General features: G+C 49.0%; 1 protein-coding gene across 14 annotated transcripts; it reads right to left on the minus strand.

Annotated features, from left to right (window-relative positions):
• Positions 1–65: 65 nt before the first annotated feature.
• Positions 66–26,061, minus strand: LOC102938611 (zinc finger and SCAN domain-containing protein 2). 14 transcript variants are annotated; one of them, XM_037886684.2, is made up of 8 exons: positions 25,954–26,060; positions 22,152–22,220; positions 21,404–21,616; positions 20,761–20,783; positions 18,868–18,983; positions 18,545–18,577; positions 2,245–2,508; positions 66–325 (listed from the first exon to the last, which is right to left on the minus strand). In XM_037886684.2, exons 1-8 carry the CDS (start codon positions 26,014–26,016, stop codon positions 276–278), a joined length of 831 nt encoding a protein of 276 aa, XP_037742612.1. In that variant the 5' UTR covers positions 26,017–26,060; the 3' UTR covers positions 66–275. The 14 variants fall into 14 exon arrangements, 11 of the variants coding, with proteins under 11 accessions (XP_037742612.1, XP_043392615.1, XP_037742614.1 ...); XM_043536680.1 differs by lacking the exon at positions 2,245–2,508 and adding an exon at positions 8,584–8,665 and having other exon boundaries at positions 25,954–26,059; XM_037886685.2 differs by lacking the exon at positions 66–325 and adding an exon at positions 8,584–8,665 and having other exon boundaries at positions 2,377–2,508; positions 25,954–26,058.
• Between the last annotated feature and the right edge of the window lie 192 nt (positions 26,062–26,253).

A 26,253-nucleotide genomic window follows, 5' to 3' on the forward strand; every position in this document is an offset into this window, starting at 1 on the left:
TCTGGGTGAGGAAGCTATGGAACTTGGGGAGGAGGGAGGGCGGTTATACAGGGGCTGCAGCAGCAGTCTGTGGTCTTGCTGCCTTTCCTGCATTAGATCCACCATACAGCGGAGCATGTCAGTTTGCTCCCCCATGAGCCTGACCATAGCATCCTGCCTGCTGTCATCGGGCGCGTCCCTCCTCTCTTCATATTCATGTAACACTTTACATGACTCCGGAATTATTTGCCTTCACGCATTCAGCTGGGCCCTATCAGTGCGGGAGGACTGCACTTCTAATCTGGACCAGCCTCTGGGACAGAGTAAATAGGGGCCACGTTTGCACCTGTGGGAGGAGAAAAAGGGAGGGTAGTATTTTAAAAGATACATTTTAGAGAACAAAGGGGACACTCTTTCTCAGTGAAACAGGCAATTCATAGTACACAGCACATGTTCTTTCTGTACAAGGTCACATTCTGTACAAGGTCACACTTATACTGAAGTGCCTGCCATTTTAGTATGAGTAAGCCATCGCATGTGGCCGGACAACAGAATTCAGCTTGCAGGCAGCCATGGTAAGCCTTAGGGGCAGGTGGGGTTCTGCTTCTTCTGCATTCCTTTCAATGCTTTCAAACTGCAGGGCCCCCTTTCCCATAGCAAGCAATGCCTGGTGGGTTTGCCATATAAAAGGAGGGCCTGCGGGCTCTCTGGGATGATTGCTTCACACAACACCCTCCCCCCCCCGACACTGCGTGGCTCCGATGAGGCTCTGAGCAGCGATGAGCCCTTTAAACTAAACATGAACAGCCCAGCGCAGCTGGATTCCCCCCACCCCTCACTGCATGGCTCCGATCAAGCTCTCATTCACCAGAAGTGCCTTCTCCAGCGTCATGGTCCAGGAGCCTGCCTTGGGAGTGGGGGGAGGCTATTGGCCCAAGCGTTAAGAATAGTTTCTGGCTAGGGGGGAAAACGGATTCCCCACTTGCCGCCTGTGCACTGCCCTCCTCCTCCTCCTCTTTGTCCTCCAAAAACCCATCCTCCTCACTCAGTGCTACTCTCCCCTTGCAGGTGTCCACGGACAGCGGTGGGGTAGTGGTGGCGTCACCCCCCATAATTGCATGCAGCTCACGGTAGAAGCGGCATGTATGGGGCTATGACCCAGAGCGCGCGTTCGCCTCCCTGGCTTTTTGGTACGCTTGCCTGAGCTCCTTGATTTTTGTACGACGCTGCTCTGTGTCCCCTGGAGACTTTAGCGTATGTATTTGCGTTTCTTTTTTTGGAACGTAGTTCTGCCATAGCAGATTCATCTCCCCAACATGCGATGAGATCCAGTACCTCCCGTTCGGACCATGTTGGAGCTCATCCGCAAATCTGGGACTGCGTGGTCTCTTGAGATGGTGGACTCTGCATGGTGGCCTGTGATGGTGGACTGTGCTGATGGTGACCAAACAGGAAATTCAAAAGTTCCCGGGGCTTTTACTGCCTACCTGGCTAGTGCATCAGAGTTGAGAGTGTTGTCCAGAGCAGTCACAAGGGAGCATTCTGGGATAGCTCCCGGAGGCCAATAACATCAAATTGCGTCTACAGTACCTGTAACCCGGAACTGTGATCTCAATTTTAGCGCTACTCCACTTGCCGAGGTGGAGTACAGAAATCGGAATAAAGAGTCCTTTAAATTGAAAAAACTGGTTTGGTCGTGTGGACGGAATCAGTTTTATTTCGAAGTAACTCGGCTAATTCCGAAATAACCACGTACTGTAGACCAGGCCTAAGTGTGATTTGCTTTATTAACACAAGTACAGCAATCCGGGAACAGAGGCAAACAGCACACGGGCAATCCCCTCTTCCCGAAATCTCAGCATGTACCAGTGCCTGCTTCCCAGGAAGCTACTCTGTGCCAAGAATTGCCTCCGAATACAGAAGCTGCCGTCTGCCACCGCTTCTCTCTTAGGACAACTGCATCACTGAATGCAGAACAAGATTGTCTTCCAAAGAGACTGAACAAGAACTCATCAGCCCGTGTAACAAGAAGGGCCACCTGGTGCTGCTCACCATAATAATACTTCCAGAGGGAAGAAGCCAGGAGTTCTTGGACGAGAGGGATGTTAGGCATCCAGAGCCTGTTTCGCCCGGGGCTGCCCTGCTCAGACTGTGAAGCGTATTGACAGTAAAGGGCACAATAATAAGCAAAGATCCTTCAGATGACTCTGCCAAACCATTCTCCACCATAGTACCTGTGCAGAGAGCCTGAAAACGGTTTCATACCTCTATCTGCATCAGGGGTACATAGGTTCTCCTCTTTCTTCTTCTGGAGGTCACATGCTGCCAATTTTCTTCCCCGTTTCTGCACTGCCCTCTCTGATTCTTCAGCATGCTTTGCCTGCAATACCAAACACTGACTTCTATCCAGAAAGTCTTCATTTTCTCTGATGCAACGCAGGGTTGATACTTGGGTCACTAGTCCTTTAACCTTCTCTTCAAATATGGAGACCAGCTTGCACTTCGTACAGACGAAGTCGCTTCTATCCCCTGGGAGAAAGACAAACATGGCACATGGCACAAACAGGTCACAACAGCTGATCGCTCACTATCCATATTGTCTTCCTTCTAAGAGCCTCTTCAGGTGTTGTATTTACTGCTCACAGAAGCCTGAAAGGCAAAAACTCTGTAGGAACTCCCCCCAGGCAAACTCCCTCTGTTTGTTCATCGCTCACTCAGTTCACAACTGGCAGCTTTTTTATAAGTCTGCTGGGTCAAAGCAGTTGCTCCGGCTCAAAGCCTTCCCTCCAATCAACCACTCGAGGCCCACCTGGAACACAGCACTCCCAATTCACACTTTTCAAACAAACTCACACACGGTCAAACAGTCATAGAATCATAGAATATCAGGGTTGGAAGGGACCTCAGGAGGTCGTCTAGTCCAACCCCCTGCTCAAAGCAGGACCGATCCCCAATTAAATCATCCCAGCCAGGGCTTTGTCAAGCCTGACCTTAAAAACTTCTGAGGGAGATTCCACCACCTCCCTAGGTAACGCATTCCAGTGTTTCACCATCCTCCTAGTGAAAAAGTTTTTCCTAATATCCAACCTAAATCTCCCCCACTGCAACTTTAGACCATTACTCCTTGTTCTGTCATCTGCTACCATTGAGAACAGTCTAGAGCCATCCTCTTTGGAACCCCCTTTCAGGTAGTTGAAAGCAGCTATCAAATCCCCCCTCATTCTTCTCTTCCGTAGATTAAACATCCCCAGTTCCCTCAGCCTCTCCTCATAACTCATGTGTTCCAGTCCCCTAATCCTTTTTGTTGCCCTCCGCTGGACTCTTTCCAATTTTTCCACATCCTTCTTGTAGTGTGGGGCGCAAAACTGGACACAGTACTCCAGATGAGGCCTCACCAATGTCGAATAGAGGGGAACGATCACGTCCCTCGATCTGCTGGCAATGCCCCTACAGATACATCCCAAAATGCCATTGGCCTTCTTGGCAACAAGGGCACACTGTTGACTCATATCCAGCTTCTCGTCCACTGTAACCCCTAGGTCCTTTTCTGCAGAACTGCTGCCTAGCCATTCGGTCCCTAGTCTGTAGCTGTGCATTGGATTCTTCCGTCCTAAGTGCAGGACTCTGCACTTGTCCTTGTTGAACCTCATCAGATTTCTTTTGGCCCGATCTTCCAATTTGTCTAGGTCCCTCTGTATCCTATCCCTACCCTCCAGCGTATCTACCTCTCCTCCCAATTTAATGTCATCTGCAAACTTGCTGAGGGTGCAATCCACGCCATCCTCCAGATCATTTATGAAGATATTGAACAAAATCGGCCCCAGGACCGACCCTTGGGGCACTCCACTTGATACCGGCTGCCAACTAGACATGGAGCCATTGATCACTACCCGTTGAGCCCGACAATCTAGCCAGCTTTCTATCCACCTTATAGTTGCTGCAACTAGCACCAGTCAAACAAATGGTCACAGCAGACAGACACTCGGATATTCACCCCACCATCTCACAACACAGCCCCCCCTAAGGCAGCACTCACTGTAGCTCTTCTCGGATGGTTCCCAGACAAAGTCCCTCTGTTTGCCTCTCCTGCCCCAAATCACAAAATCTCTGGGGCCTTTGAAAATCCAAAAAGCTCCAGGGCCTCAAAAAATCTGAGATATTGCAAAAACTAGGGGGACTCTGAAAATCCCCGAAATCCAGGGCCTAAAAATATACCAAAACCCCCAAAAGCTCTGGGTCCTCTGAAAATCCCCCAAACCCCAAAATCTCCATGGGCATCCAAAAATCCTAAAAGCTCCATGCCCTTTGAAAATCGCCAGAGCACTAGGACACCTAAAAATCCCAAAATCCAAAAAACTCTGGGGCCTCCAAAAATCCCCCAAATCCCAAAAACTCTCCAACCTCCAAAAATCCCTAAAATACCAAAAGCTGCAGAGGCCTCCAAAAAATGAAAAAATCCCTGAAGTCTGGGTGTGACGTTCTCCTGGTTATCTGGACCAGTGATCTGCTAGGGCACTCTAATCCTCGACTCTGGGAGCCAGCTTCACCCTGATCTGCTGTGAGAACCCCCACTCCTGGGCTGTTGACACACAGCCTCTGGCATGTAAGCTGCTCCTTGGATTGTGCAACCAAATGACAGTAGCCAATATCGCCAGTCCCAGACACAACCCTAGGAACCTCTGTCTTGCAGTATCCAGGTATGCCCACTGGACGTTGCAAGCTTATATGAGTTTGTCAATTTAACAAAAAAATTGATATGTACCAGGCTTGTTATCCCAATGGGAGTCTCTGACATGCTTAAAACCAAACGCCCTGCTTCAGGTAGAATAAACAAACAAATTTATTAACTATAAAAGATAGATTTTAAGTGATTATAAGTCAAAGCACAAGAAGTCAGGTTTGGTCAAATGAAATAAAAGCAAAACGCATTTTAAGCTGATCTTAACACTTTCAGTTCCCTTACAAACTTAGGTGCTTCTCACCATAGGCTGGCTGGTTGCCCTTCAGCCAGGCTCTCCCCTTTGATCAGTGCTTCAGTCGCTTGGTGGTGATGTCTGTAGATGGAGGTAGACGAGAGAGCCAGCATGGCAAACACTCTCCCTTTTATCACGTTCTTTCTTCCCTCTTGGATTCCGCCCCCCCCCTTCAGGGTCAGGTGAGCATTACCTCATCGTAGTCCCTGACTGACCAAGGGAAGGGGGGTGACTCACTCGAGAGTCCAACAGATCCTTTGTTGCTGCCTGGGCCAGTGTCCTTTGTTCCTGTGAAGCTGGGCTGGGTTTGTCCCACACATGCCCTGATGAGGTGTGAACTACCACTCTGCTCCTGGAGAGTTTTGCCTGGGCTTGTTTTAAGCCATGAGGACACATTTTCAGCCTCATAACTATCTACATGAAATTATAACCTATAACATCACTATAACAACAATTCTCAGTGCATCATGAGCGTTCCGAAGACACCCAACATGACAAACTTTGCATTGGATACCATACAATCATATTATAAGGATGAACATGGGGGTGCAGGGTGTTCCCCCGAGATACAGAGTGTCACACCGGGCCCTCCAAAAAGCCACCAAAATCCCAAAACATCCCAGGCCTCAAAAAATCTCAAAACTTCCAGTTCCTCCAAAAATCCAGACCACGAAAAGTCCCAAAAATATCAAAAACTTCTTGGCATCCATAAATCCCAAAATCCCCAGGGCCTAAGAAAATTCCCAAAATCTCAAGTTCCTTGCGGCTAGGAAATAAAATATAAAATAAAAATCCCAAAAGTTCCAGGGCTTCAGAAAATCCCCCAAATCCCAAAAACTTGGAATCCTCCAAAACCCCCAAAGCCCTGAGACCTTGAAATATCAAGAAAAAAATCACCAAAACTCCGTGGTCTCTGAAAATACCCCCAAATCACCAAAACTCTGGGACGTACAAAAAATGCAAAATTCCCCAAATCTCCAGGGCCTACAGAAATCCCCCAAATCCCTAAAGCTCCAGGGCCTTTGCTGCAGGGCCTGTGAAAATCCCCCAAACTCTGGGGCTTCCAAAAATCACAAAGGCTCAGGGGCCTCTGACCATCCCATCAGATAAAGGGTCTCCAAACATCCCAAAAGCTCTGGGGCTGCCGCAGAATCCCCAAATCTCAAGAAAACAATATATCGAGTTAGTTTGACAGGATCTATTCTCCATAAAGCCATGTTGACCTGTGTTAATTACATTACCCTCCTTTAATTCTTAGCTGATCAAATCTCATATCAGCTACTCCATTATCTTGCCCAGGATCGATGTCACGGTGTCAGGCCTACGAGGACCTGAGTTGTCCCATTTACCCTTTTTTAGCTTCCTTCCAACCTTCCAGAACTTCCTCAAGGCTTCAAGACTATCAATGTGCTGCTGATCTAGTGTACTATTGGCTGCTGTGAGGGGAAGGGGCATCACGGGGGGGGGGGGGGGGAAGAGGGAACATGGGTGCTGTCAGGGAGAGAGGCTGTGGGGGAGGGGTATGCTGGGTGTCACTGTGAGGAGAGGGGCTGTGAGGAGGAGAGGCTATGGAGTGTGACTGTGAGGAGGTGGCCCCATGGGGAAGTCACTGTGGAGAGGGTCTGTGAGGGGGAGGGGACGTGCGGGTGTCACTGTGAGGGGGAGGGGAGATGCATTGTTAGTGATAGGAAAAGTACAGAGAAGGGCAAGAAAAATGATGGCAGATATAGAACAACTTCCACCTGAGGACAGATTAAAAAGACTGGAACTGGTTATCTTAGAAAAGAGACAATTAAGGGGGCATGTGCTAGAGGTCTATAAAGTCAGGAATGGTGTGGAGAAAATGAACAGGGCAGTGTTATTTATGCCTCCAAATAACACAAGGACAAGGGGTCACCAAGGAAATGAATAGGTAGCAGATTTAAACCTAACATAAGCAAGTACTCCTTCACGCCACACAGTCAACCTGTGGAACTCATTGCCAAGGGATGTTGTGAAGGCCAAAAGTATCAGGGCTTGTCTACACTGCTGCTTAAGTCTATGTATATTATGTTGCTCAGGGTTGTGAAAAAGCGACGTAACTTACATCAACTTGAAGCAGTGTCTACACCAATCTATGTTGGTGGGAGACACTCTCCCGATGATACGGTTTCCACCTCTCATTGAGGTGGAGTGCTTATCCCGACGGGAAAGCGCTCTTCACCAGACACGCTGCAGCAATGCAGCTGCACGGATTTAGTGTGGTAGCATAGACTAGCCCTAAGTGCATTCAAAAAAGAATTAGAAAAGTTCATGGAGGATCTGTCCATCAATGGCTATTAGCCAAGATGGGCAGGGATGCAACCCCTGCTTTGGGTGTCCCTAAACTACAGACTGGTGCTCTATCCTGGATTCTCAGATGTCTGTGAGTGTAGAGAGAGAGAAAGAGTCACACGCACACACACATATACAAATTTGCATTTATAATCACTGGAGTCTTGGCACAATGCCCAGCTGATTACACAAAACAAAACAAACAAAAAAACCCTGTTAAAGCTGTTGAAAAATAAGAGTTGGTCTAGTTCGCACAATCCTTGCACACACAACTAATCCCACTGATTTCAAAGACTAACGTCTGAAGGATTGGGCCCAGTAGCAATGCTTTCTCCACCCAGGGCATGAAAATATGTTTGAAACATTGTTTGGATGTAACAATTTATTTGAGAATTGAACAAACCAATTTAGTTTAATACACCAGGTGCATGTTGTATTCTGAAGCAGTCTATAAAAAATAATTATTAGGTTTGTTGAAAAAAGGTAACAAAGTGAACAAATGACGAGGTAAAAATGGAGAATTGTGGTTAACAAAAAACCCTAAACAAACAAAACACGATAAAATATATTAAACATACATGTTTTCTTCCAGTACATGAAACATGCAGCACAGCACCCGGTAATACTTTTTTTCACTCAGTGGGGCTAATTTTTATTCTTATATTCAAATTCTGTTTGTAGTCCTTCTAATTCTGAAAATACACTATGCTACTGTATAAGTTAGCATACGAACACAATCATTTCACTTTTAGTGGTGCTTCTGTATTTTCTGCTGAGAAAGCTCTAACTCATCATCATACATGAAGAGGTTCTCATATTTACATATGGTCTATCACATGTTCTGTCTAGTTTAAGGAACGTGGGGAGGTGGACCCAAAATTCTTTAATCCGGACCTGCCTGGGCCACAACTGTTTTGGGAACCAAATATTTTGCCTAGTTCCAAGTCACTTACTGGGAAATTCTCTCCCCAGATCATCTGACACGATATTGACCCAACTAAATGAACAAGTGTGATCATATCCAATTACTTCAGCTCGTTGCACCATTTGTGGTGTACTGTTGTTCACCATTTCAATATGGAGATTTAAAATACACTACTAGTTCCTTGGTAGCATGCCCAATAAATTGGAGTATTCTCTCCCGGTGACTGAAATAATTTCCTCTATGTCACCGTGGAGGGATGGGAAAAAACACAAGACTATTTTAGCAAATGGTAATCTGTTTCAAAATCTGATCCACATTGTCCAACAAAATATCCAATCACGTGACCAAACGGCATTCAGGAAAGAGAAAAATCCACAATGCAGAGAAACTTACCAACAGGAGAGTGGGTTTGTGTGGGGGTGGGGAGAAAACCTGGACTTGTCCTGGAAATGGCCCAGCTTGATTATCATACACACTGTAAGGAGAGTGATCACTTTAGATAAGCTATTACCAGCAGGAGAGTGGGGTGGGGGGAGAGAAAACCTTTTGTAGTGGTAAACACCCTTTTTTTCATGGTTTGTGTGTATAAAAAGATCTTCTGTATTTTCCACATTATGCATCTGATGAAGTGAGCTGTAGCTCACAAAAGCTTATGCTCAAATAAATTGGTTAGTCTTTAAGGTGCCACAAGTACTCCTTTTCTTTTTGCGAATTCCAGTGTAATAACCTCCTCTCGAATTTCATAGTGTATATCTAATGATTCAAAAGTCAGGAGGACAAATTCTCCCACTGTGTTCTCCTATGATCCATACAAACCTGCTTTACTCAACATCACCTCATTATTATTTTCAAAAGTTTTAGCATCCTTGAAATGGGGAAAAACAGGCAGCCTTTCCATCCGCTCAGCAGGAAAAAGCCCCAAAGTCACTTTTTCAAGAACTGGAAACCGGGATTTAAGATCAGAACGATCACACTGGCTTTGGGATCCACTCAAATTTCCCCTCTACGTCTGTGACACTTTAATTTCCAGTGCTTACAAGTATGTGATTCCTAAGCACGGAGAGCGAAGAACAGTGTGTCACATGACACTTGGGAGGTGGAGGGACAGAATAAATTCTAAAGCCGGAGTGGTGAGGGAGTATCATGGTGGTGATGGGGAAGGAAAGACTCCCTCCAATTCACCCCGTCTCCTTTGTGTATCACAGGCAGAAATGACACTATTTTTTTGTCTCCCTGCGCCTTCTCTTTGTTATAAATATATTTTAAATGAGAAAAATGGTACAAAAATAACAACTTTTGTGCACTACCTGGAGAAAGTGAGAATAACAAGGAGTGAGACAATCTGTCCACAAAGGGTGAACTCAGTTACTCTGACAATCACTCTGCTAGTGGGAGAACAATAATACTCCTGGGGGAATTCTGCGCCACTGTGCAATGCAGAATTTTGCAGAAATCAATGTTTTTTGCACACAATTTCCTTTCCCCTGCAGGGAAATGGGCTGCAATGCTGCTGGCCACCAGCAGGGGCCGCTGGACCCGGCTGAGCCCTGATTGCACACAGAAGACACTGTGGGGGTGGGGAGGACGGGGAAGAGAGTAGGGAGTTTCCGGCAGCTGCAGTTCCCCGCACGCCCAAGGGAAGGAGAGGATGGTGTGCAGGAAACTCCATACAAGCCTGGGACCCAGCAACAGGCTGTTTCTCCCTGTGGATCCCTGGCCAGTAGGGGGCTGGTGTCTGGGCTGGGAGGGCCACGGCTGGGCTCTGAGTGGTAGAGGGATGGGTGCCTGGACTAGGGGGACCACGACTGGACTCTGGAGAGAGAGGGGGTGGGTGTCTGGGCTGGGAGGGCCTGCGGCTGGACTCGGGGGGAGGTGGGGGGGGTTGTGGGTGCCTGGCCCCCCCTGGCTGGGCTCTGGGAGTACGGGCAGAGAAACTGGAACCAGGTTGTCATAGGGGTTTCTTTAATTCTCTGCTCCTGGGGGAAATTTTGTGTGTGTCTGTATTGTTACAGTCATACTTGCTGACAGGTATTTTGAAATAAGTTACCAAAATAATTGAAACTGGCATGATCATGTAGTGTTATTTTGACAAATAAAATTTGCAGAATTTTCAAATATTGTGTGCAGAATTTTTATTTTTTTGGCACAGAATTCCCGCAGGAGTAAATATAAATGTGATGCTTAGGGTTGACTGAACTAGGAAGAGTGATGGAGGTTAGGTCAGCTTAAGGAGAAATGTGCTAGCTAACCCCAACCACTTTACCAGAGCTGCTAACTCCATGGAAAACCCTCATAGAGACAAGGTCCAAGTAGATTTTACCTTTATGTAGCTAGTTGAGGTCACCCCTCTCTCCCTATCTGGGACTGATGGACATTCTTGTCAGGAGGGGCACACACTCCCATGACTTACACAGTGAAGCTACATATCAAGGACTTGATAGAAAGCATGATGGGCTTCACCCCAAAGAAGGGTGAGCGGCAAAAGCAGGCAACTCACCTGTGGGAGCTGTGGGACCACAGTGAAGCAAGTGGTGCAAACAGCTTTAAAGGTCACTATTGGAAAATAGCAAATGTATTATAAAAAAAAAAAAACCTTCGGCCAGCCGTAGCCAAACTATTTATGGGGTTACTCTCCCTTGTGGATCCTCTGATGTGTAATAAGGTGCGAATTCTGATTGAAACTTTTCCCACACTTGGAGCATTTAAAGGGTCTGTCTCCCGTGTGGATTGTCTCATGTCTAATAAGGTCTGAGCTCCGAGTGAAGCTTTTCCCGCACTCCGAGCATCTGTAGGGTCTCTCCCCCACGTGGGTTCTCTGATGCTGAGTAAGGTTTGAGCTGTCAGTGAAGCTTTTCCCACAGTCAGCACAAGTAAAAGGTCTACTTCCCGTGTGGATTCTAAAATGTGTAATAAGGTTTGAGTTCCGATTGAAGCTTTTCCCGCACTCAGAACATGTAAAGGGTCTGTTTCCTGTGTGGATTGTCTGATGTGCAATAAGGTTTGAGCTCACGCTGAAACTTTTCCCACACTCGGAGCATTTAAAGGGTCTCTGTCCTGTGTGGAGTCTCCGATGTCTACTCAGGTGCGATTTCCGATTGAAGCTTTTCCCGCAATCGCAGCATCTGTAGGGTGTCTTGCCCATGTGGATTCTCTGATGTGTACTAAGAGCTGAGCAGCTACTGAAGGTTTTCCCACACTCAGTGCAGGTGTTCTTTCTCTCGCCTGTGGGGATTCTCTGCTGGGCTGCGGTTTCCTGGAGGTCCTTGCCACTTCCCCGACAATCCGCCGGCTGTTTTCCCGGCTGCCTCTCTGGCCAGTGCTGACTCTCATGCCCTTTTCTCTGCTCACGACTCCAGTGAACGTTCTTTTCAGATCTTTCTGAAAACATCCCGGGTGGTTCCCTGTGCTGTGTATCTCCCTGCTGAGGACTCTCCTCCTCGTTCTCACTCACTGCCCCATCACCTGCTGCAACAGAGAGAGAATCCAGGCCTGAGTCGTCCCCTGCTCTGGGGAAGGGGGAACAAACCAAAATAGCTGCTGGAGAGATGGAAAAAATCAGGGGCAGACTCCTCCCAAACCTTTCCCCAGAGGAGAGAGGACAGGGTCAACCTGCCTCCAGGCCGGGGGAAGGGCATCCAGGGAGGGAGCTATGCCGATGTCAGTGAGGGTGGGTGCGAAGCTGTGACTTCCTTCATGAGGATGCATCACATGCTGGGGACAACCCTAAACGCAGAGTTCACAGGGTCTTTATAGGGAATCCCAGCTCTTTTCATTACACACAAAGAAGTTTTGAGTTAGTTTAACTCATTCCCATCTGTGCAATCAGCTCCCAGGATCTCTTTGCTCTGAGCCCGGGAGAGCCAGCACCCACAGCTCTTCCCCTTGTTCCAGCTGGAAGAACACATTAGACTTGGAAACTGGAAACCCTGCTCAGGGGAAGAAAATAAGTGAGAGCAGGTGAATTTGTGGGATATTTGTGACAATGTTCTATTATTTAACGTAAACTTATTTAAAGCAGTAAAATCCCAGAGCCAGCTCCCCAGGTGCTCAGAGCTGCAGGATACTCAGCTAATGGGGAGACTTTAACTATCCACATCTCTGCTGGGAACACTCACAGCCAGACAATACAGGGGATCCTAAAATACAGAGAACACATTCCTGTGTCCCAGAAAGAAGGAACTCCAGCCAGAGGGGACACCACCCTAGATCCAGTTCTCACTGACAGTGAGGCGCCCAGTGACAATGAGTCCTACAGAAGCTGAGACCAGTGCATATGCCCAGCCTGTCCCAGACAAAGGAATGTTGTTTTCCTGAGGCACCTTAGAGACTAACAAATTTATTTGAGCATAAGCATTCGATAAAGGGAGCTGTAGCTCACGAATGCTTATGCACAAATACATTTTGTAGGAGTAGGTGCCACAAGTCCTCCTTTTCTTTTTGCGGATATAGACTTACACGGCTGCTACTCTGAAACTTGTTTTCCTGTGTCTCCAATGGAAATTGAACCAGGTAATTCCTGGGAGGACAAAGAAAAGTAATCTACATATGCCATAAATCAAACCATCAAGCTAAACCAAGTGCGTGGTGGGGTGGGGGTGGGAGGAGAGACCATTTAGCACTCATGACGGGGAATGCAGCCTGCACACCAAGGAAGCCTTCCTGGCTCTTGGCACAGAGACATCAGACTCTGGGTCACATACCCAAAGGCAGACAGCCATTCTGGCATCCATTACCTAGGGGACAAAGGGGGAGCAGCACCCTTTGAGATCATGCAAAGTGGATCTTTTGGGCCTGAAAACCCAGGGTAGCTGGAATGGACTACAGCTGAGAAACCTGCTGAGACAAAGATTGTAACTTGCTGACGTTTTAAGTTTGCGTCACTAGAAAGAGTATTTCGTTTTGTTTTACCCGTAACCGTACCCGTGTCTTCTATTCTTATTTAGTATCATTGAAATCTCTGGTCTGTTAATAAACTTATTCTTGTTTTATTACAAAACTATCTCAGTGCGTGTATTAAACTGAAGCGTGAAGTCATCAACTAAACTACCAGGCTAGCGTGGGCTATGTCTCTTTGGAGGCAGCGAACTTAACGAGGTCTGTGAGCAGACAGGTTCAGTTTTGGGGAGACCCAGGACGGAAGGGCTGTTGATGCCACCCTGCCAGGAGTAGCCAGGCTGGGGGAAGCCAGGGGGAGGCTGTCGTGCTGTGAGCAGGCCGCTGATGGCAGAGCTCTGATCCAAAGTGGCACAGCACAGAACCACCCAGGGTTCCAGGGCAGGCAGTGACAGAACCCCTACCCGTCTGGGTGAACCCCCAAAGCACCACACTGCTGTAGTAGGACAGGATTTTCACACAGCTTGCTACTTGACTGAGGTTTACACTCCAAACACAGTTTTATTATTTTCTATTTGTTTATTTCAATAGAACAAAACGAGGAATTTTAAAGTAAGCAACAGCGAAGTAACTGCAAAGTTACAACTGGCCAGATTGGAGGCTGATCACACAAGTCACAGGAGGTCTATTCGGGTCTATTTGGCACTGGTTAGGCCTCAGCTGGAGTCCTGTGTGTGTGTCCAATTTTGGTCACCGCTGTATAGAAAGTATGTAGAGAAACTAAAAAGGATCCAGAGGTGAGCAACAAAGATGATCAAAGGGATGGAATGCAGCCATACGAGCAAAGGCTGAAGGAATGGGGTATATTTAGTTTGGAAAAGAGGAGACTGAGGGGGGACATGATAGCGGTCTCCAAATACTTGAAAGGCTGCCATAAATAAGATGGAGAAAAGTTGTTCTCTCTTACCACAGAGGGCAGGACAAGAGGCAATGGGTTCAATTACAATATAGCAGGTTTAGATTAAATCTCAGGAAAAACATCCTCTCTGTAAGAACAGTAGGACAATGAAACAAATTGCCTAGGGAAGTCATGGAAGCTCCTTCAAGGGAGGTTTTCAAAAAGCAGGAGAGCCATCTGTCTTGGATGGTTTAGACACAACAAATCCTGCATGTTGGCAGGGGGTTAGATTAGATAACCCTTGTGTTCCCTTCTAACCCTATGATTCTATCATCAGAAAGATAAAGAGGGGGAAGCTACAAAAAGAGCATGTGGACACTAAAAATGGAAAGCCACAGAGTGAGACAAAGAAAGTAAACACCAAACATGGGAAACGGACCAGAGAGCCGAACACTTAAGATGGGAGTTGATGAAGGAGACAAAGAAGCCGATCAGAAAGAAGCTCAAGAAAAGGATAGAGAGAGGGTGTATAACCTGGACACAGTGAATAAGCATGGACAGATCTCAAAGCCCACAGGTACTTCCTCTTCCCAAGGAACACCCAGATGGACAAACTATGCCCTACTTACGAAGAGTCAGATTGTATTGAGGAATGCCTTACTACTTTTGGGGAAAGGTGTGGATGTTTATGACCAGTTATTCTACCTTTTTGCACATGAACATTTCATGAGAATATGCTCTGATGAAATCAGAGAAGCCATTGAGGATAAAACTTTAGGTTCTGTTCAGGAAGCAGCCAATCTGGCTGACTCCTATGTGCAAGCCAAAGCATCTAGTCAGCACAAGACACAGAAAAAAGGGCAGAAGTCCAGGGTAAATAAGGGACCCAGGTTTACCCCTGGGAAAAGGGAGGGGTTGAGAGCAATGTTCCCTCTAATTTTTTCTATCCATATGCGGAATTAATTTTGTTATGTGCACCAATATTGAGGTAAAGTTTATTACATATAAGCAATAAACAGGGCCATCAAACTCACAGGGGTGGGGTGGGGAGATTGCTAAAATGCAAATTATTCTGTTTCCCCACAAACAGCAGTGGAGGAAAGAGCATGGAGCTTCTTTCACCACCGGACTCCATGTCACCTCACAGCTTGAATAAACTTGACTTTGAGGGGTGACCCTCAGAAGAATCCATTTCAAAGGTTACTGGTCTATAAAGGTGCGGGGGGCGGGGGGGGGGGCTGGACCTAAAGTGATAAGCAATTGAATCCACTGATTGTGGATTTTTATAATACGGTAATATTGTGTACAGAGTGAGCTCTTTTCTGACAGCTAATGACACTGGTGATTAATATCTTTGTGAAATGTCTGTATTAACACTGTATGAGTAAATATGGATACTCAACGATATTATGCTTTAACATCTGTGGCCAAACAGGGAGAAGCCGATTCCCTCCGAGGCAGGAGAGAAGGCAGCTTTCTACCTGTCTCCGCTGTAAATTAAGCGTGGTAGAACCAAAACACCCTATTTACAAACAGGGGGGCGGAAAGTCCAGAGGAAGGGAATGAGGACATCCTGCCTCTTGAAACACTGAGCGCAGGAGCACACAAAAGCCAAAGTATGATAAAAATGCCTGTCGATGCGCTTTGGACGTGGGGGATTTAGTATTAGTGCGACAAAGACAAAAAGCAAACCTCCTAGGAGGAACCATATGAAGTTGTAGAACAAGAGAATGACCCCCAAAGTAATGCGGCCCCACACTACGTGTTATTCTATGTTACTAGGCTTAGAGCCTGTCACAATAGAGAAGCAATTGTGAATATGGTGTGCTGTGAGGAAGGAGGGTCTGGGGCATCCTGAATGCCAGGGTGACTCGTCACTTGGCAGGACTGAGGTATGCACAGAGCTAACACCCACTCGGAAGGCAGAGACCTTCGCTGTTCTGCAAAGCCACAAGCAAGTGTTCTCAGACATGCTCGGGATGACTCATAAAATATTCCATAGGATTGACACGGGGACCCCGGCCTGCCTCTAGCAGGGCATCCAGGTAACGTACAAAAACAAATCTCTGAAGAAGTACAAAGTGATGGATACAGGAAATTAAAGAGTCTGGCAGCTCCTGGGCCTCTCCAGTGATGTTGGTCCCTAAAAATGCTAAGCTGCGAGGTATTGTGTTGATTCTAGAAAACAGAATGGTGTCACAGTCCCTGATGCATCCCGTAGGCCAGAGATGATGAGACGTTAGACACTTTGGGTGAAGCAAAATACCGTAGCACAATTCATCTCGTCAAATGGTATTGGTAGATTCACTTGGACAACAATTGTGACAACCAGGATCCAGTCATGCCAAGGGGAGAACAGGAGATCCGAACCACAAAGAATAAGCAACTGAATCAACTGGTAGTCATGTTGATCGATCGGTCCTTCAGCGCTCATTTAGATTGCGCAGATCACAACAGTAGCTTTCCATTCTTCTCTTATCCTTCCTTCTCCAGGTGCGGCCATGTCTTTGCATGATAAAATCTTCCCATCTCTTTGGAGGTCGGCAGAGTGGTCATTTCAGTTCCCGTAGGTACCACTCAGCGACAGCTACAGTTTATCGATTCTCAGTGAGCCTTGCTATATTCCCCTGCCCATCGCATTTTACTGTACCTGCTTTCAACAACGACGTCCTGCACTCCACTCTGCTGTCTGATGATATCATTGGGGACTTGATCCCTGATTGAAATCCCCAGAATTCTTCTTTCCATCGCCCTCTCCATGACAGAGGAGTTGTTGCTCCTCTATCTCGGTAAGTGCCCATGTTTCGCTGCCGTATAACATTGCCGGCACTACTGTAGACTTGAAGAAGTTGGCGCGTGTTGCCTTGTTGATTTTTCCTTGGAGAACATCCTTGATAGAACTGAATGCACGCCAGCCAGCTTCCTTTCTTTGCGACAGTTCGCCTTCCCGATCGTGGTGCATGTTAATTTCTTGGCCCAAACAGACGTATTGCTCAACAACTTCTATTTGTTCCCCCTTGACTATTATTTGGGCTTTTGGCAAGGCCTCAAACCGCATACATTTCGATTTAGAGCGGTTCATTTTCAGTCTGACTTGGCTGCTTTCTGTGTCGAGCCCTTGCAGCATTTTCTGTCGTTTGATAGTGTTTCTGGCAATCAACACGCTATCATCCACGAATCTGAGGTGCTTTAACTGCTCTCCGTTGACGCTGATTCCACCCTTCCAGTTCATCCACCTCTTTACCATTCTGAGGCAGGCTGTACACAATGGTGTTGTGTATAAACATACGTCAAGTGAGGTATTTTAGGAAATCCTGTAACGCTCTGAATGTTATGGTCAGTAGGGTCTGTATACAGACTCTGGTTATGGCTGCTGCTGAAGCAGCCCTGGGGCCAGCCACTGCTCAGCGGCCCCCGGCAGCTGGCCCCAGGGACTACCCGAGCAGCAGCCGGTGTGGCTGGCCCCGGGACTCACCCGAGCAGTGGCCCAGGGGGTGGCCAGAGCAGCCTCTGCTCAGCGTTCCCCAGCTGCTGGCTCCCTGTGGGCTCCCCGCTAAGATTTAATCAGGGGTATTTATAGTAAAGGTCACGGACAGGTCACAGGCTGTAAATTTTTGGTTGTTGCCTGTGACCTGTCCATGACTTTTACTAAAAATACCCATGACTAAATCATAGCCTTAGTCGTGGCCCCCAGGGGGCTCAGGAAAGACAGTCATGAGGGCCAGGAAATACTGAAAGTTTTATTAGGACCTAAATAAAGAAAATCTCATTGCCTCAGGCCCTGCACACTCTTATCCCTCAAGGTCAGGGATTCTCTGTCAGCCTCTTGAAACACACACCGTGAAGGCTGAACACCTTTCCATAGGTCTGTTCTTACTTTTAGAGTAAATGTAAGAAAGTTGCAAAAATTCCTTACCTCAGAGAGGTTTCAGAGTAGCAGCCGGGTTAGTCTGTATTCGCAAAAAGAAAAGGAGGACTTGTGGCACCTTGGAGACTAACAAATTTATTTAAGCATAAGCTTTCGTGAGCTAACAAATTGATTTGAGCATAGCTCACAAAAGCTTATGCTCAAATACATTTGTTAGTCTCTAAGGTGTCACAAGCACTCCTTTTCTTTTTACCTCAGATAAAGAATCGCCAATGTGAAGCGTGAGAAACGCTGATCTCCACTAGCGAAGCCCCCTCCTCTTTCAGGATGAGCCCCTATACAACTCAGCGCTCTCTTCCCTTCCACAGCCAGTCTGTACACAGTATAGCAGCCCCATGTCTCATTCAGCATCAGTCTAGACAAGGGATAGTTTGGTTCCAGTCCCCCACTCCTGAGACTCTGCGGCTGCCCTGTGGCCTTTTTCAGTCGCTCATTAAAGCTGCAGACTGCCCCGCGTATGGATGTTTCATCCTCGTATCCCCATTTCACACCACTCAGGTTCTTGTTCCTTTCCTCAAAGGGAACTGCGCCTGTCAGCTCAGGATTCACTCTGACCCCCACCAGACATCACCGCAGGAGTGATCTGGGCAGTCACTGTTCCACCGCTTTCAGGTTATCTCGGGCTGGAGGCAGCAATCCCCTGCCGCTAACACGGTTCTTGGTCTGAAACCTCCCCATGAGAGACAGAAACGTACCTGTGTTGTTCTCCAGCTCCAGTCGCAGAGTCTCTGGGGAAGGAGAGGATGGGAGAGGTGAGAATCCAGGCCCTCACGTTCATGGGCATATTCCTATTGGTTACTAACGTGCCTGCTTTTCATTATGAGATGGTGACCCAGAGCGAGGCTGATAACTCAGGCAGAGCCAGCCCCACAGGGCTACTCGCATCGGGAAGGGCAACTCCCTGAGCTGGGGCTGTGAGACAGAGCCCAGGGTCAGCGACATCACTATAGCCCTGACTCCTCCCCAGGGCGAGGATCCCTCTAACTAGAAGGGACGCTGCTGCCAAACTCCAATTCACCTTTGAATCCCAGCAGCACCTCCTGCAGGATGGCACTTTTCAGAGAGAAATCGCTGAGTCTTTTCTCCAGCTCCACAAACCCCGGCTCTGGCTTCTGAAACGGCCCATCCTCCCTGCTGAGGAAAGCAGGAAGGGTGAGACATGGGTCCGATCTCCAATCCCAGAAGCCCCCAAACTTCGGGAAACCTGCATCTGAGCTTTATCATCAGTGATATCACCTGCCCACAGCTCTGTGCTCTCCATGGCCCCAGAGAGATGGGATGTGGGGAGCCACTGAGGCACGGAATGGAGACAGGTTCTGGTGCCCTCTCTGGGACACGCTGGGGTGCTGAGCCACCCTCCACCCTGGGTTATTTCAGTAACAAGGGGCACCAGCATTGGGATTATGTGGAAAGGGAGGAGACAGAGATGAAAGAGTGGTCGTATCCCATGTGCTCACAGTGGCCACAGACAGAGCCCAGGTCTTCCCCAGGGATTGAACCTGGACCATTTAATTCCAAAAGCCCTGAGAACTTCAGCTAAAGCAGTGACCCCAGGAGTGTCAGCCCCACTGGTGGAGAGCACTGTATCCCACTTTTTATCATTGTCCTTCGGCTAGGGCATAAACTGGGGACACCCAGGCACAAAGATCAAGGTGGGGAATCTGCCCTTTTAATTACTCTTGTTTATAAAGTCACAACTTTTTTCACTCAGAGGGAAAACACCCACTTCTGCTATTTCTACCCTGTTTCCCTGCCTTCCCCCGTCCTTGTCTTTGTGGGCTTGTCTACACTACACAGCTTTTAGCGACACGGCAGTGTCACTAGAGCCATGCCACTAAAAGTCGTGCAGTGTAGCCATTGTTTGTCGGCTCTCCTCCCGACAAAAAACTTCCACCCCCAACGAGCGGTGTTTGCATTGTCAGCAGGAGAGCGCTGCTGCCGAGAACGTGCTCTTCACACTGGCACTTGCCGCACAAAACTTTTGTCTTTCAGGCTTTTTTTTATTTTTTTAACACCTCTGAAAGACAAAAGTTTTGTTGTTCAGTTGCCAGTGTAGACATAGCTTGTGTCTCTCCTCTGATCTTCCCTCCCTAGAGCAACTCCCCATTCCTACCTCTCAAGGGCTTCACTCCCATCCCCTCCGCTCAAGAGATCAGCAGTGGAATGTTTAATGTTGACCTTCAAGTGACATCATTACAGCTGACACACCAATGAGATTCACATGGGCCAGGGGAGTTCACACATCTCTGAGCCAGGGTTTCAGGCTGTTTCACAGACTCAGGCCTGGTCTGCACTCGAATATTAGGTGGTCTTAACTACATTGCTCAGAGGTGTGGATTTTTCGCACCTCCGAGCAGTGCAGATAAGCCCACTTGAGTGCCCCGGTAGACAATGCTAAGTCTAACGAGGAAGTCTTCCATCAACCTAGCTACTGCCTGTCAGGGTGGGGGTGGATTACCTACGCCCATGGGACAACCCCTCCCGTCGCCATAGGGAGCGTCTACACTGAAACCCTGCAGCAGCGCAACTCCACCGCTTCAAGTGTAGACAAGCCCTCAGGAAGGCGGCATCGCCTCCCTTTGCATTTCGGAAGGTTTCTTTGCAACCGTGAAGGCTAGAATCCGATTTTAAAAAGACAAAAGCTGAAATTCTGGATACTGTGAACACGTGACGTAGTCACATAAATACACCAGCCAGGCTGGGTCTGGCCCACAGGCCCTATGTTTGCCAGCCCTCATTAGCTGTCAGATAGTAAGAGGCTCTTCTCCATCCTGAGGCAGCCACTAAGGAAAGACGTGATCTCAGGCATTCAGCCAGTGTGTCACAGCGGGGGAAGCGCCGTCGGCAGTGGAATTCCAATTCTAAACCATCGCTTTCCAATCGAACGCGGGAAATGGAGCCCAGGACGTACCTGCTCTCAGTGCATCCCGCACCCTGCAGAGGGGGAGAAAGAAGAGGCTGTCAGTGGGCCTGTCCCAGACTGGGGTGGCCTCCTGCTCTGCAGGGGAGTCACCACTGGAGCCCCGGGTATTTGGGGAATTTCAGACACTTGGGTTCACGTTCAGAGAACAGCTGACATCTCCCTCCCCCACAGCTGGGACATCTGCCCCCAGCAACCCCAGGAGTCCCTGCTAGGAGGTCGCCACTGGGGAAAGTCTCTCCCCAGGCACTTTACAGGAAGAGAGTATTCCCCCTAGTGCTGAGAGCTCCCCCAATCCCCTCACACCACTGAGCCCACTAACCTGGGACAACATGGGACCTTGGGCCTGACAGGGGGAGTGTGGGCTGGGAAGTTCACCCTCAAAGTGCAAATGCAGACAGACATTTACAGGGCAGGAGAGATGGTCTTGGGGTTACAGCACCCAGAACTCCCAGGTCCCATCCCTGGCTCTGACACAGACTCACTGTGTGACTGTGGGCAGGACTGTGCTCCGTCCTGTGCCTCACTTTCCCCTTTGTGCAATAGGGATAATGTCCCTGACCCCACCTTGTGAGGTGCGTTGGGGTCTAGGGCTGAGAAGCAGCGTATTACCACTGCCATAAGCCAGTCTGACCTGTGGGGATTGGCTCCTCGGCTGCTGCTGCCCCTTCCCTCCCAGAAGGGAAATCTCCCCGGACGGTCTGGAGACGCCCTCATCCCTTCTCTTGACAATGGCTCTGGCTAGCTCTTCCAGCTGGGACAGCAGGCGCTGCTCCTGCTCCTCCAGAAACCCTCGCAGCTCCTTCCACTCCGCAACGATCTTCTGCCGCTCGGCTTCAGTTTGTTTCTGCAACCCAGGGAGAGGGCAGTTTGGTAACAGGATAGAATCAGAACTGTGCCTCCCAGCAGATGGGGGAGTTATTTACCAGAACACACGGTTGATGCGGCAGGTGACGGGAGTTCAGTTAGGCCAGGAAGGGTGGAGGAAGGAAGGTGGGGTGAGCTGTCCATGGCTAACAGGAGGGGCTTTTCTCCCAAAACCTCATCAAATTGCACTAAACCAAACTCTTCATCTGCCCACCCACATTTCCTATCCTTCGCCTCCATCTCCCCTAGGCGCTAGAAAGGAACCCTGGTCACTATAATTTCTGACCAGCCCTTGGGCAGGGTCTCTCCAGGCCACAGACTGACACTCTCCTGCCCAGCAGCCTCTTGGACCCTAAACACATCATGTTGCTCCCACGTCTGACCCTGCCCTCTCCCTGGGCTCCAGTGGGGATGCTTTCCTGTCTGAGGCTGGCTGGATGGGCCCTGCGTTTGGCGTCACTCAGGGCACTCTGGTCCCAGGCAAACCTGAGGGCAAAGGGGCTCTGGGCACCTACCAGCAGCTCCTCGCTTTGCCACTCCGCCTCGGCTGTTCGCAGACAGGCCAGGTGTTTTCCCGGTGCCTCCTGGAAGAAGCGGGGTGGGATGTTACAAACTGCTCGAAAGTGCCTCAGAGCTTTCAGATTTCAGGGTCAAATCCTGCACTGCACATGCCTGTGCAGAACTCCTGGGACTCCAACTTTCTTGCCAGATACAGTTCTGCCTCCCTGAGGAAGATCTCGGGGGCAGTGAGAGCGGGACCAGGGTTTCCAAGAAAGACACAGGACACCCTGGTGAAGTGCCGAGTGCAGCCCAAACCTCCGCCCCAAATATTCCCCAGCCTCACCCACATCCCAAACAACCATAAGAACGGCCATACTAGGTCAGACCAAAGGCCCATCTAGCCCAGTATCCTGTCTTCCAACAGTGGCCAATGCCAGGTGCCCCAGAGGGAATGAACAGAACAGGTCATCATCAAGTGATCCATCCCCTGTTGCCCATTCTCAGCTTCTGGCAAACAGAGGCGAGGGACACCATCCCTGCCCATTCTAGCTAATAGCCATTGATGGATCTGTGCTCTGTGAACTTATCTAGTTCTTTTTTGAACTGTTATAGTCTTGGCCTTCACAACATCCTCTGGCAAGGAGTTCCACAGGTTGACTGTGCATTGCGTGAAAAAAATACTTCCTTTTGTTAGTTTTAAATCTGCCATCTATTAATTTCATTTGGTGAGCCCTAGTTCTTGTGTTATGAGGAGTAAATAACACTTCCTTATTTACTTTCTCCACACCAGTCATAATTTTACAGACCTCTATCCTATCCCCTCTTAGTTGTCTCTTTTCCAAACTGAAAAGTCTCAGTCGTATTAATCTTTCCTCATACAAAAGCCGTTCCATACCCCTAATCATTGAATCTTTTCCAATATATCTTTTTTGAGATGGGGCGACCACATCTGCAAGCAGTATTCAAGATGTGGGCGTACCATGGATTGATATAGAGGCAACATGATATTTTCTGTCTTATTATCTATCCCTTTCTTAATGATTCCCAACATTCTGTTTGCTTTTTTTGATTGCCGCTGCACACTGAGTGGATGATTTCAGAGAACTATCCCCAATGACCCAAGATCTCTTTTTTGAGTGGTAACAACTAATTTAGACCCCATCATTTTATATGTATAGCTGGGATTATATGTTCTAATGTGCATTACTTTGCATTTATCAACATTGAATGTCATCTGCCATTTTGTTGCCCAGTCACCCAGTTTTGAGAGATCCTTTTGTAGCTCTTCGCAGTCTGCCTGGGACTTGAATACTTTTGTATCATTTGCAAATTTTACCATCTCATTGTTTACCCCTTTTCCCAGATCATTTATGAATATGTTGAATAGTCTGCCCCGGGGGACTATTTACTTCTCTCCATTCTGAAAACTGACCATTTATTCCTTCCCTTTGGTTCCCATCTTTTAACCAGTTACCAATCCATGAGAGGACCTTCCCTCTTATCCCATGTTGCGTAAGAGCCTTTGGTGAGGGACCTTGTCAAAGGCTTTCTAAAAATCAAAGTACACTATGTCCACTGGATGCCCCTTGTCCACATGCTTGTTGACCCCCCTCAAAGAATTCTAGTAGATTGGTGAGGCATGATTTCCCTTTACAAAAACCATGTTGACTCTTCCCCAACAAATTATGTTCATCTGTGCGTCTGACAGTTCTGTTCCTTACTGTAATTTCAACCAGTTTGCCTGGTACTGAAGTCAGGTTTACTGGCCTGTAATTGCTGGGATCACCTCTGGAGCCCTTTTTAATAATTGGCGTCACATTAGCTATTCTCCAGTCATTTGGTACAGAAGCTGATTTTGGTTCAGAAGCTGATTTAACTACTACAGTTAGTAGTTCTGCCATTTCACATTTGAGGTCCTTCAGAACTTCTGGGTAAATACCACCTGGTCCTGGTGACTTATTACTGTTTAGTTTATCAGTTTATTCCAAAACCTCCTCTAATGACACCTCAATCTGGGACAGTGCCTCAGATTTGTAACCTAGAAAGAATGGCTCAGGTTTGGGAATCTCCCTCATGTTCTCAGCCGTGAAGACCAATGCAAAGAATTCATTTAGTTTCTCTGAAATGGCCTTGCCGTCCTTGAGTGCTCCTTTAGCATTAGTCCAGTGGCCCCACTGGTTGTTTAGCAGACTTCCTGCTTCTGATATATTTTTTAAAAAATTGCTATTACTTTTTGAGTCTTTGGCTAGTTGTTCTTCAAATTCTTTTTTGGCCTTCCTAGTTATATTTTTACACTTCATTTGACAGAGTTTATGCTCCTTTCTAACTTCCCCAGCTCCAACCCCAACATACCCAATGTGCCGGATCTGAACATGGACCCCCTCAAACCAAATATCCCCCCAAACCACACACACCCCAACACCCCAGCTCTGACCCCTGCACACACACTGGCACACCCCCAAGGCCCAGCTTTGAACCTCCCCCCATCACAGACCCCTCACACCAACACATCCCAAAGGCTGGCTCTGACTCCCCCCAAACCCAAGCAGCCCCACAATCCCCAGCTCCAGCTGTTCTTCCCACATAAAAACATTAGAAAGGCCATACTGGGTCAGACCAATGGTCCACCTAGCCCAGTATCCTGTCTCTGACAGGGGCCGGCGTCAGATGCTTCAGACTGAATGAGCAGAACCGGGCGATTATCATGAGATCCACTCCCTGTCATCCAGTCCCAGCTCCTGGCAGAATTTAGGGACACCTGGAGCTGGGGGAGCGCATGTCCCTGACAATCTTGGCTAACAGCCATTCACCAGCCTGTCCCCCCTGAATTTATCTAATGTCTTTGCGAACCCAGCTGTATTTTTGGCCTTCACAACATCCCATGGCAACCAGCTCCCCAGGCTGATTATGCCTTGTGTGAAGACGTACTTCCTTGTGTTTGTTTTAAACCTGCTGCCTGTTCATTTCATCGGGTGACTCCTGGTTCTTGTGTTCCATGAAGAGTAAATAGCATTTCCCTAGTCACTTTCTCCAAACCATCCATGATTTGATAGACCTCTATCATATGCCCCCCCCCCCCCCCCCCCCCCCAGTCATCTCTTTTCCAAGCTGAAAGTCTCAGGGTCTTTTAATCTCTCCCCAGCGGGAAGCTGTTCCATGCCCCTCGTCATTTGCCTTGCCTTCTCTGCACCTTTCCCAATTCTCAAACATCTTTGGAGATGGGGTGACCTGCTCTGCCTGCAGCGCTCACCAGGGACCGGCAACGTGGCCCTACATGGACACAAGCGTTGGGGGCAAAAATGTCGAGGTCCGTGGTCATTTTCAAGGAACGTTGAATGACCCGAATGACATAAACTTCCCCGTCCGTCCGTCCGTCACTGGGCAGGGTGATTTTGTCAAGTGTCCCTCGCGCAACGGGGTGGTGCCGACCCCTGGTGCTCCCGGGGTGGAGGCTCCCTGGTCTCTGTCCCGGCATCGGGGCTTCTCTGGCTCGTCCCCCGTCCCGTCCCCTGGCCCCGGACACCCCGTTACTTCCCTGGCTGCGGGGAGCGCGGGGCAGATCTGCCCCCAGAGCCCCACGGCGACCCCGGATCTGCCCCCAGAGCCCCCCCCAGCGACCCCGGATCTGCCCCCAGAGCCCCCCCGGCGACCCCGGATCTGCCCCCAAGAGCTCCCCCCAAGAGACCCCGGATCTGCCCCCAGAGCCCCCCAGAGACCCCGGATCTGCCCCCAGAGCCCCCCCGGCGACCCCGGATCTGCCCCCAGAGCCCCCCCCAGGACCCAGGATCTGCCCCCGGCCGCGCGGCCCCGGCCCACCTCGCTGCCCCGCGGCCGGCGGGGCCGGAGCAGGCGCCGCGCTGGGCCCCCGGCCCCGGCCATGGCTCCCCGGCGGAACAAAGGGCTGCGGGGGGGGCGGGAGCGGCGGCTCCGCCCCGGATTGGCCCGGCGGCGGGTGGGGCCCGCGCAGGGGGGTTCGTGACGCTCGGTGACTCCAGCTCCCGAGAGCGGAGCCCGGAGCCCGGCTCGGCGGGGCGGGGGGACCGCGGGGGTCTCGCCCCGCAGCGGGGCCGGTTCCGGCGGGGGAAAGGCCCTGCGAGGCAGCCCGGCCGGGGGCGG

The sequence above is a fragment of the Chelonia mydas genome, chromosome 27, assembly GCF_015237465.2.
Source record: "Chelonia mydas isolate rCheMyd1 chromosome 27, rCheMyd1.pri.v2, whole genome shotgun sequence".
Taxonomy (NCBI): domain Eukaryota; kingdom Metazoa; phylum Chordata; order Testudines; family Cheloniidae; genus Chelonia; species Chelonia mydas.